The sequence below is a fragment of the Cebus imitator genome, unplaced genomic scaffold (assembly GCF_001604975.1).
Source record: "Cebus imitator isolate Cc_AM_T3 unplaced genomic scaffold, Cebus_imitator-1.0 Scaffold73, whole genome shotgun sequence".
Taxonomy (NCBI): Eukaryota; Metazoa; Chordata; class Mammalia; order Primates; family Cebidae; genus Cebus; species Cebus imitator.
This window is the reverse complement of record NW_016107388.1, coordinates 2,710,469-2,722,909: the sequence shown is the minus strand read 5'-3', so window position 1 is coordinate 2,722,909 and position 12,441 is coordinate 2,710,469. Positions and strand designations below refer to the sequence as shown.

General features: G+C 37.7%; 1 protein-coding gene across 1 annotated transcript in view; it reads left to right on the top strand.

The window, feature by feature from the left end:
• The window catches only part of PXDNL (peroxidasin like), a 456,288-nt gene that overhangs the window by 302,318 nt on the left and 141,529 nt on the right, over positions 1-12,441 (top strand). Inside the window, exons 9-12 of the mRNA XM_017531766.1 lie at positions 1,341-1,510; positions 3,496-3,762; positions 8,136-8,252; positions 9,765-9,923. Of these exons, the coding sequence (XP_017387255.1) occupies positions 1,341-1,510; positions 3,496-3,762; positions 8,136-8,252; positions 9,765-9,923 (713 nt within the window). The remainder of the gene's footprint in view (positions 1-1,340; positions 1,511-3,495; positions 3,763-8,135; positions 8,253-9,764; positions 9,924-12,441) is intronic.

The window sequence follows — 12,441 nt, the reverse complement described above, 5'->3', positions numbered from 1 at the left end:
ACTAATCTCTTCAAAAATGACAACTTGAATTTCTTATTTGGCTAAATGGCATTTTTTCTTCACATTGAGCTTGTCTCACCCAATGGCTGAAGAAGAACAGCTCGCCTCCAGCTGTCCTGTCTTCACTCTGTGATTCCACTCTAAAACATAAAAGTAAAATATGGCCATTGTCTGTTTCTTTCTTATTTTTCATGACAAAAATAGTTAAATAAGAATGGTGATTTCTTCATCTCTTTAACAAGCTTTACTGTTTTTACCTATATGGGAATGGACCGTTATTCCTTAGTGTGGGTTCGTATTGAAATTAGTGGGAAAATGTTTACGTGGTTTTATAAAACAAATGCATGAATTTTAATTCTCCCTTTAGGGATAACAATGGGATTCTCCTAGTGGACTTTTTTTTTTCTCTGTGAATGATGTTTTTGTGGGTGACACCTAGTCAGTGTTTAATAAATATGTATTGAGTGATGGATGATGGAAGAGAGATTTCCTTTATCTATGCTTAACACGTTCATTAGTTCTCAGCATACACATGTCAAAATCGATATACCTTCTCATATATAATCACTAAATATTTTTAAAGGAAAAACATCTTGGCCAGAAATAAGGCTGTAAAAATTTCTAACATATGTTTCTGTGTCGGTAGCTCTTCATTTATTGCTAAAAATATGCAGGCACTCCCTTTATTGTGATTATTGATGTAATATGATGTTGCACATCTGAGCCTAATTGCACTCAATGGATTATCCATTTAATTGATAAATGGCACTTTTCAAGTATATCCAAATGGTGCAAGTCAGAGAAGAGGGCCTAATATTCAACAACGGGGTGGGTAGGTGTGTTATTTATTGCTCAGTCACATGATTATACTTGACTTTGAGCCATGCTGGTTTGAATAGGAATATTTCTTTTACAGTTTAAGAAAATATGAAAGAATACTGAATGACTCATGGAAAGAGGTAAAAGGATTACATATTACCATCTGTTGATTCTTTTTTAAAAAAATGGGCATTCAGATGTATAAAAATATGCTGAAGTGTCTGTCATATGGGAGTGCTTGCTTCAGTGTCTAAATTCATGCCACTTGGGAAGGCGGAACATTTCAACCCCATTTCCCTCTATCAGATGTTGACTCACAGTGTTTGTTCAGGATATAATCTTGAAATAGGAATAAGAGAACTAGAATTTAAAGTAAAATAATTAAAATCATTCAGATACAATAAATTGAACAGATTGGGTAGACATGAAACATAGTTATATAGTACTATATTCTCAGTCTTGTTAAGAGCTTTAAATATCAATGTGATTAAATAATGCACATGCATAATATATATTTCCAGCCATTCATTGGATTTGGAAGATGATTCTCGACTTAATATGTTTGATGATGGCACACTCATGATCCGAAACACCAGAGAGTCAGACCAAGGTGCCTATCAGTGCCTGGCCAGAAATTCCGCTGGGGAAGCCAAGACACAGAGTGCCATGCTCAGATACTCCAGTCTTCCTGGTAAAACTATTATTTTCTAGTTCTCTCAGTTATTTGCACTAGAAAATGACCTAATATTGCTTCTTTAGAGTTCCTAATGCTTTGAAGTGAAACTATTCCCATTGGCCGTAATTTTTCTAATTCTGTTTTAAAGAAACTTGAATATTTTCTCTTGAAGTTTATTTTAATTCCCTGCCTTAGTTCCTTCCAAAGCCTCCTTCCCTTCTGCCTCTAGGTCAAGTCTGACCCTGTACTTCTAGGAGTAGGAGCATTTTTACTTTGAGAACATGACTTCCTCTTGATCCTTTCCTAATGCCATCAATCCTCTTTTAAAATCTCTTCTGCCTGTCTAAAATGTGGTGTTCCTTACAACGCTGTCCTTCCTCCCTTTCTTTCTCTAATCTCCTGCACCCTAGTCACAGTTTATTACTCTTCCATCTGATCTCTTCCCAAACCTTCAGCTTTCATACTTCATGTAAAATGTATGGTCTTTATTGCTGAGACCCTTCCTGAGACTTCAGTGGATGTTGCCAGGACCTTCTTCTTATCTTCATAGGTAAATTTTTACATCTCTCGAGCACATTTGCCCACACAAACCCAGAGCATCCTGTGTTTGCTATCTCTATTGGTATCATTACTATCCTGCTGCAGTAACCTCCGATTCACTTCTAGTGCTACTCCTTCGACAATTCTCTAAAAATTTAGTTCCAAGATGCATCAGACTATCTCCCTTTCCAGTTCTACTGCCATTGACTTAATTCAGAACATTCATTTCAATTATTGTAATAGCTTTCCTTATACCCTCCCTTACTTCCTGTCACAATGTTCTCCTACCACATTTACACCTAACTCTTGAGACAATTCTTTCCGAGGCATGTTGTAGTTTTACAGATGATGTATTCTGTCCTCTGTTCAGGCAACTGAGTACGAGCACACAAGGAGTGTGTTTTGTTCATCTCTGTATCTTTCCAACATCCAGCATGTTACTAATATACTTAAGCCATTCAATATTGTTAGGAATTAAGTTAAACGTTTATTGTTGAATTGGATTGAATTCATTTATTTCTACTCTCCAGAGTATGTTCATCTCAGGAATGGAGGAGCCCGTCCACCCCCCGCCCCAAACTTAGACTCAATCATTAGGCATTTTTAGCACCTTAGCAAGTATTTAATTTTTGCTTGAGATTGCCAGAAAAGAGAAGCTCTTATGAATTAATAAGAGTGGAACACCTTATATGAAAGTCTAAATTTTCTATTTACAAGGATACTTGATGAATCAACTTATAATATGTTTAGCTGAAAGTAACTGAAACCTTGACTAGATATGGCTTAAATGCATAGCATCTATGTGTGTGTTTGTGTGTGCACATGTTTATTTTAATTGCATGCCTCAAGTAGGACAGGGGTAGTCTGTCACAGAGCTGCCACATTACTCCAATGGGAAAATAATCTTCGTCTTTCTGCTTTTTGATCTGCTTTGCACATAGGTTTCTTTATTTCTTATAATTTTCACCTCTTAATCACAAAGTGGCTCCTGTAACCCAAATGCATGCCTGCCCAAATTCCAGGTAGCAAACAGAGGGAAGAGAGGACTAGTTAGACTTGGCGCTTTTATTTATTCCTAGTGACATGTGCCTATATCTCATTGACCGAACTATGTTTTAAAAAAAGGTGAGTATTCTTAAGAGGGAACGTTCAAACATGTAGCCCCTAAAATAAGGAATATGTATTTGGTAGGTGCTTTGCAGTGTCTACAACATATTATGATATTAAAGCTAGCAATTTTTTTAAAAAAGTATGTAATTACAGCAAATCCACATTTACTTAGTTTAGATTTAATTCTTTGGGAATTAAATATATATATGTATATATATACACACATATATATATAATATTTTAGTATAAAGACAATTTGAAAATGATGATAATCTTAAAATAATCCAGAATAAATAAATCATCCTAACTTCGATTGGCTGGATTTTGTTTTGTTCCCCGCTTACCATCAGCCAAACCAACCTTTGTAATCCAGCCCCAGGACACAGAGGTTCTAATTGGCACCAGCTCAACTTTGGAATGTATGGCCACAGGCCACCCACACCCCCGTATCACTTGGACCAGGGACAACGGATTGGAGCTGGATGGATCCAGGCACGTGGCAACGGCCAGTGGACTTTACTTACAGAACGTCACACTACAAGATCATGGTCAATTTACCTGTCACGCCAGCAACAGCCACGGCTCTGTTCAAGCTGCAGCAAACATAATTGTACAAGGTATGGGAGCAGAAGGTCATGAGTGAAATATTCCTCCTGTCACACTCGGAAAATTATTTTTCAGCTTAAATAATGTCATGTACATCAGCTGAGAGGTATTTTTTTTGCCAATTAATTTTTGACACAATAAGATTTTCAAAGCTAATCTGTTTCAAGTTAAAAGTTGTTTTTCTTCTTTCCTATTTCAATCTTTATCCAAAGGTCAGAATCAACCATTAGCAACAAAAGAGATGAAGTCATTAATCTGGAAGGAAACTGTCAAAAGATATTTGTGCTTCAGAATATTTTACAGATACAGGAAAGACAGTACGGATATGAAAGTGAATAGGCTGTGCTCTGTGTTCATAGTCACTTACCAGACTGTCTACTGAACAGAGCTTGAGGACATGCTGAAGGCTCCTACAAGGCCAGGCTGTGTGACAACGGCAATAATAAAACCATTCTGAATCCAGAAATTAATTTATATGCGCGGGCATGCAATCGTGCTGTAAAGAAGACACATTCCTCTTTGTATTTTAGTTCGCAGCCTGGGGCAGCCCCTTCCTTTCTGGTGTGAGGTGTGTGTGTGTGCATGCATGTGTATGTGTGTGCACGTGTGTGTGCATGTGTGCGTGTATGTGTGCATGCATGTGTGAGCGTGCATGTGTGTGTATGTGTGTGTGCATGTGTGTGTGCATGCCTGCGTGTGTATGCATGTATATGTGTGTGTGAGCGCATGTATGCTTGTATGCCACCCTCCTCAAGGGTAGAGTTCAGTAAACAGCAGAATATAAGTGCTATTGGAGTCATACCAAAAGTCCTGTTCTTTCTAAAATAGTTTTTCATCCTTGACAAGAGTATAGTAATTTACATGATCTGCATTAAGGGCTTCCCGAGGTTATGAATAGTTTGATTGAGTTAAAAAGTTTTATTAAGAGTTGCGTAGGGTGTTATCTACCAAAACACTGAACCTTGTGAAACACAGAACAGAGTCAGGAGGGCTTCAGAACAGTGAGCCCCGTCAGCCCCAAGAGTGGTCTTGGCCACTACAAAGCATAAGGCTTCCTCCAGCCTAGGCTTCCTGCATTCAGAGAATGTTTTCTAAATTGAACTGCTTAGCATCAACTCCTTAAGTAGCAATCGATACATACCTTCTTGTTCCTATTTACATGTCTCAGGAAAAAATTGTGCTTTTCCCTAGAACTGCTCATATCCCGAAAATACTTTCCTTGCTCTAATAATAAGGTGCAGAAATGAAATATTTTCTTAAGGTCTTTGGTAACTCCTGGGGGAAATTACTTTTAAAGCACCCAAACATTATTTTTAAACTTTTAATATGTTGAGATTGAAAAATGCCTTCAAAGAAATCGCATTTGGGTTTTGTTTTGCTTACATTATTTTGTCGTCAGTACCTCCTTTTTAGAAATGTAATGCCTGATCACCTTCACACTTTAGCGATTACCTGTATTCCACATTGTGCTAGGCTTTTGTTTCTCAGCTTTTTCCATGTACTTCCTTCCTATGCTTCTATCTGTCCATCTGCGTCAATCTACGTTTAACAGAACTCTGGTAACCTTTACCATCCCGCCTACTTCGTATACCACAGTATGCTAATGATTTCTTGTTGCCAGTGAGCTTGCCCTGAAATAGCCATCTGCTTGTTCTATGTTATTTGTGACCATGTACTTGTGTCACTTTTGGATCTGTGTGTCCAGATTTTTAATTGGATTTGAAATGGTTCATTAATCATTCAATACATTTATTTAAAAGGCTGATTTTATTTGCCTAGTCATAGATTAAGCATTTTAAGATGTATCCTTTTGTATTATTTTAACAGGTTCTATTCACGTTCTTGATCTTTTAATGCCCATTTAAACCAAGATCACAGTTATCCAAGATAAACTTCCTTTTTTAGACTGACTGGAACAAATATTAATGATAAATCAAATGACATAAAAAAACTTCAGTGAAAGATATGAGTCACAGGGTGAACATACAGGTAAAAAGGCCTGTGGTCATCAACAACGTAAATCAAAATGTTTTGTGTGTGAGGCAGCACCTTAATGAACAGCCAGGATCTTAGATTTTAATAAAACAGCAAAACACTTCATCTCAGCATGTGCTAGCTATTTCAGCTCTGGAGGTGGGACTCAGAAGGCCACCACTTTACGTGAAAAGCCCAAAGATGTCGGCTTCATCATTTCTGTCTAATTATTCCACCTTCTCTGCCTGCTTTGGTGATATTCATAATTTCTTCATCAACCTAGCAAGCTGCTCATTTTAGTGATAGAAACAAATGTAAATTGACTATGTTCTTAAATGTTTTCCATACTGTGCTAAGATGTGGATCTTGGTCTTTTTCTAAAATGGGAACACATGAAGTATAACAATGCTTTTCACACAGTCTTGGCTAATTGTGAACTTTAATTATTATTTCCAAAGTTTAAATCAAATTTCCCAACACTAGAACTGGGACTACATTATTTCTCTTAACTACTACCATTTTCTGTTATATAGCTCTTTTACTGTGTCATGAATCTATTTTTTAATGTAGAAATATTTTTTTTCTTTTTAAGTTGTTCCTAGTAATTTTGGGAGTTAGTGTAATGTTCTGGAAAGAACATCAGGCTGGGGGTTGAGCGGCCCAGATTCCCTACTATCTTTTCTACTTATTAGTTCTGACCAGGGGAAATTCAATCCTACCTCCCCCAGTCTGAATTTTCTCATCTGTGCAGTGAGGAGCCTGAGACAGCTGATTTGTGGTCTGTTTTCCAGCTTGACTTTACTAGACCTCTATTTACAAATAGCTTACGGGCATTCCTGAGGGTTTCCATGAATTTGTGTTACTTGGTAATTTATCTTATACCATAGTTTTTTAGTCTAGCACCTTACTTAGAATCGATGAAGACTTTAAAAAAAACTTTAGTACCTGCATACAGTCTGAAACTTACAACAAATACACTTTGCCATATATTATTCACTTTATCATGTTTCTTGTACCTCCAGAGGCAGGTGAAAGGAAGGGGGTAGTAGGAATTGTGCAAAAATCTAACAAGGCAGAGAAATGACTTGTCAAGTTGTCAAAGACATTTGAACCAGAGTGACTCCATCTTGAATGGGGGCTGGGTAAAATGAGGCTGAGATCTGCTTGGCTGGATTCTGAGCAGGTTTGGCAGTCTTAGTCACAGGATGAGGTAGGAGGTTGGCACAATAAACAGGGCACAAAGACCCCATGGCGGAACAGTCAGGAAGCTGACAAAAACCTGCCAGAACCAAGATGGCAATGAAAGCAACCCCTGTTTGTTCTCACTGCTCGTTATATGCTAATTATAATGCAATAGCATATTACAAGACACTCCTACCAGTACCAAGGCAGTTTACAAATGCCATGGCAGTATCAGGAAGTTACCATTTATGGTCTAAAACAGGGAGGAACTCCAAGTTCTGGGAATTGCTCATCCCTTTCCCGGGAAACTCAGAAATAATCTGCCCCTTGTTTAGCACATAATCAAGAAATAACTGTAAGTATACTCAGCCGAGCAGCCTATACCGTTTCTCTCCTGTGGAGCAGCCATTCTTCATTCCTTTTAATTTCCTAATCATCCTGCTTTCACTTTATGGATTTGCCTCATATTCTTTCTTGCACAAGGTCCGAGAACCTTCTTTTGGGGCCTGGATTGGGACCCCTTTCCAGTTACAAAGTCATCTGGGAAAGTTCTTTTGATCACTTAGGTGTTACTGAGGATCATTGTGCCCTTCGAAAATGTCCACATTGATTTACTTTTCATTTAATCCAAGAGTCACGGACAGAATCCCTTTCTAGGAATGGCATATGCACCTATTAGCTCTTTCTTATTTATACAAAATCAAGAATACAAGATCTGAATATTTGGAACTCTGAATTTTGACACAGATGTGACTTTTTCAAAAGTATAATTTTAAGTGTTGGAACATTCATCTTAAGGAGCTTATTTTTCTTCTCGAAATCAATAGATCAACTCATTTCAAATTTTTTTATGCATGTGAAAGCTTGGAGAAAACTGTTTTGTTAACAGTTCCGGTACGATTTGTAACTTTAAATATATTTATCACATCTAGTAAAATGATAACCGAGATGATTTAATCATGGGAAACAGCTGCCATAAGATTTAGAAATGGTTTCTTCTTATTGGCTACTGCTGTTTTGCTTTGCAGACCAGATGTGTGTATTTTTGGCTTCCTTGCAAACAGGCACAAACATACAGAGGCACCTTCACACTCTTTATAACCTTGGTGATATGTAGTTGGAAACAAATTCTGATCACACAACTTATTTGAACACATTTTCTTTTTTTTATTGGCACTGAAATTTGTAAAATAATTTTCATTGTTGATGTATGTTTCGTTCTCTTTAGCGCCTCCGCAATTTACAGTAAACCCCAAGGATCAAGTGGTGCTGGAAGACCATGCTGTGGAGTGGCTCTGTGAAGCTGACGGCAGCCCACCTCCTGTAATTGTGTGGACAAAAACAGGTATTAGCACATCTACAAGTAATTGTGGGGAAAACAAACGTCTTCTTTTGTGGAGAATAAAAAACATAGTTTCAACTAATTATTGAAGGTATATCATGGACATGAAAAAATTACACAGAAAGTAATCTTTGATCTAAATATGACATCATCATAATTTTCATGATGTTTTGAGTTTTGGCATTTGAGTGTGTGGCCTTCCTGAGATTATCCCCTCTGGGAAATGGCTTCCTGATTTTTAAAATAAAATTATTGGAAAGTGCCACAGTTTTAAACATTTATTTTTAAGCGGGAGAATTTTCTTCTAGTACAAAATGAAATCATCAGTGAAATGAAATCTGAAAGGAAGCTCCAACAAACAGCTGATGTTCTTAAAGCGTGGGTGGGTGGGTGTGTGCCTGGCAGGCGGGATCTTCACGCCCTATCCACCACCAAGGGCACCAAACACTTCCAGGGAACCTGGGCACGTAGCAGAACAGAACTGACAATTGGCTGGATGAGACCTTGTCTAAGATGCCTCCAGGATTGGAAATCCTACTTTCCATATTAGTTCAGGTACTAGATAAAATTTAAAGTACGTCTACATTTATGGATTTCTTGTATGAAAATTCTTTCTCTATTCTTTATGAGATTAGTTGATAGGAGGTACACATTGGAACCACAAAGCTTTGGTTCACACCTCCATTCCTTCATTTGCTTGTCATGTGACCTTGGGCAAACACATTTACTGCTGCTCGCCAGAGTCCTTGTTGCTATGCTGGTGGTGATGACGTTTCCTACATCATAACGTGGGTGTGGGGATTGATTTTTATACTCTTCAACATTTAGAACAGTTGATGGCACAGTGTGTGTACACTCAGTAGGGTTAGCTATTTTTTTTCCATCTATAACAAGACATTCAATAAGACACAAGTTTTCACTGAACTAGTTGAAAATGATAATCTCATTTAATTGATAATGACCATAAGAATAAAGTGTTAAGAAGGATTCAGAGGCTCATATAAGCTCAGAAGTGAAAAGTACAACGGCCTGTGGTTGGCTGTGTAGATTAATAGTGTGGATATCACAAAATTCCCATTTTTGATATGCTGCCTTTGCATTTTAAATGTATTTCAGTCACGTTACTGTATTCCAAATATTGCATACACATGATAAACAGCTGTCACGAAGATATCTGAAAATCGAATTTAATAATCAAATTGGTTCTGAAATTTGCTTTTTGATTATAGTACCGCTGAAGGGCACAAACATGAAGGTTAAAAATTTACTAGGAGGCTGGGCTGTTCTTTTGGTGACAGATGAGACTTCCTTGTGATACAGTAGCAGAGCTTCAAGGACAAGCAACAGGGGGTGTGGTGTGTTTCTGGGGTTGCAATGCTAGTGCAGAACCCACACAGTACACCCTGGCACCGAGGATTTCCTGAAAGACAGATCTCACTCTTAACCTACGACAGACTGCAGCTCCGGCTTTCACTGCTCTGGGCCATACAGAGTACTTTCTTTACCTCTTTGCAGGAGGACAGCTCCCCGTGGAAGGCCGGCATACGGTTCTCGCCTCTGGAACTTTGAGAATTGACCACGCAGCACAGCACGATCAAGGCCAATATGAATGTCAAGCAGTCAGTTCGTTGGGGGTAAAAAAAGTATCTGTGCAGCTGACTGTAAAACCCAAAGGTAATCCATACTGTGACTCATATTCACATTCTGAGGTGTGCACCTCTGCCTCTGTCTTTGGCACAGCTGACAGGGATCTTATGACATATATATTATATATGACATATATATATTTATAATGTCACATATATTATATATATTTATATATGTCACATATATTATATATCCATAAATATATATATATAGGGTCTAAGGATCTTATATATGTGTATTATGTTATGGGATCTAAGAAATTGCAGATTGGATATCTTTTTCCAGTCTTTTATATAACTTCATTTTTTTAGAATTTTATTTTTATTCATATTAATTATGATTCTGTTTTTCTTAAAAATGCCATTTCATTTTTTCTTACAAAATTTTTTACAACTGCTATGATTAGTTAGCCCTACCTGCCTAGGCCATCTTAGAAAAGAATGCAGCTTCCCATGCCGGAGTGGCTGAATCTCACTCTGACACTGACATATGTTTTATGTTCAGTGGTATTGGGAATACAGTGAAGACACTCCCCTTCAGACTCCTCATGTGACAACTGTACTTCGATTTATCCTACATATATATACTGTGAAATGAGATTCTATTATTCATCCATAATTTGTTGTCAACTGAGATATAAAAAGGGGGAAAATTCAAGATTTGAATTTCTAAAGATGACTCCAATATAAAAATGAAAATGGTGGTTATTAATTACCATTGACATTTTTTCTTGCTTTTTGGCTTATGTTGAAATAATGGAACTTAATTACAAAATGGACAGCACCTAAACTGCATTTTCAGCACTGCTTTGCATTTCAATATAATTTCGTAAGTCCCTCCACAGTTTGCTACAATTTGTTTGGACTCAGTAGATCTCAGTTCAGAGGTAACACATGTTGATGAGAGCACAGGAGAAGGAAAGCAAAGCTCCGCTGCATGTGTCAACGTAGGTGTGAGAAGAAACAAGGGAAATGCTGACATGTTCGTGATGCCTGAACACAGATGAAAACCTACACTGAGCTGCTAACTACATATGGTCTGTTAGCAATTAATTTCCCCTTATAGTTTAGGCATATTAATTGATTTTTTTAATAAAGAACGTTGAGGTTCTATGTGGGTGAGAAAGGATTGTAGCAAAGATGTGCAAATAATAACTCAAATGGGTGGGAGATTTGAAAATACAGTTGCGGAAAGGTGCCGTGACGAAAGTCTTCCTGTCGAACAGGAAATACCAAAAGCTGGTCTGCAGAATGTTTCAAACTACTTTTAAATTGATGTTCAACTAAAATCCAAATATTAGGTGATATTCACATTATATCTGTTAAAATGGGACCAATTGTAAGTCCACACATATTATTGAAATCAAAAGGACACTAAAGAGCCTCGTCTTGATTTTTCCCCATTGCCAAATCCTTTCACTTGACTTCCTCCCATTAAGGCTTTAGATTTCAGTTTAGAAGCCACTTCACTTCCATCAGCAGGCTTCCTTGACTCTCTAAGACCACTGTAACTTGCCCCTGTTGAAATTAGTACTGGAATACACCATTTAATCTAGGAGTTGGTATATGTAGAAGAATTTGATAAATCTATCAAATATCTGTAGTTGAGAAAATACCACTTGCAATTGGCATGAATATGGAAGTAAACAAGTTTTTTAGAGAACAAAGAGCCCTAAGTGTAGCACCAGATTTTGTGAATGGTGGCAAGTGAGGGCCATATGGGAGGAGTTAGTTGGGATGGTTAGTTGAGTTGGAACACATCTGATCTAGGCTTCAGACGATAGAACTATTGAAAGTCTTGATCAGATCGATTACTTGGAATATTCATTAACCTGGGCTGTGGTGGCTCATGCCTGTAATCCCAGCACTTTGGGAGGCCAAGGCAGGTGGATCACCTGAGGTCAGCAGTTCGAGACCAGCCTGGCCAACATAGTAAAAACCCCATCTCTACTAAAAATAAAAAAATTAGCCAGGCATCATGGTATGTGCCTGTAGTCCCAGCTACTCAGGAGGCTGAGGCAGGAGGCTTAGGAAAGAGAACCATTTGAACCAGGGAGGCAAAGATTTCAGTAGGCCAAGATCATGCCACTGCACTCCAGCCTGGGCCACAAAGCAAGACTCTCTCTCAAAAAATAATAGTAATAAACAATATTCGTTAACCTAAAGAGGATAGGATAGGTTGGAATGGAGAAAAAAAATGAAAGCAAGAAACCACTGGAGCTACGACTGTAACTGAATGATACGTTATGAGATCTAGAAACGAGGATCACAGTGGTGGGAATGGAAGAGTGAATGAATTCAAGAAAAAGTAGAGTAGGTCAAATATTTCACCTCTGAGATTATAAGCAGCATTTTCCCTCCAATACATGCTCTCAGTAATACTTTACAGAACCTTCATCTCCTTTCAGCAAGGAATTGGCTTCCTTGACTAGATCTTGGGCATATTACATAGATCTTCATGAATGTCATGTGCTATAATAGTCTCATTCTGCCTAAGGTGTCTTAGTGTTGAATTTTCTTCAGGTATTCGGTGTTTTTTTTTTTTT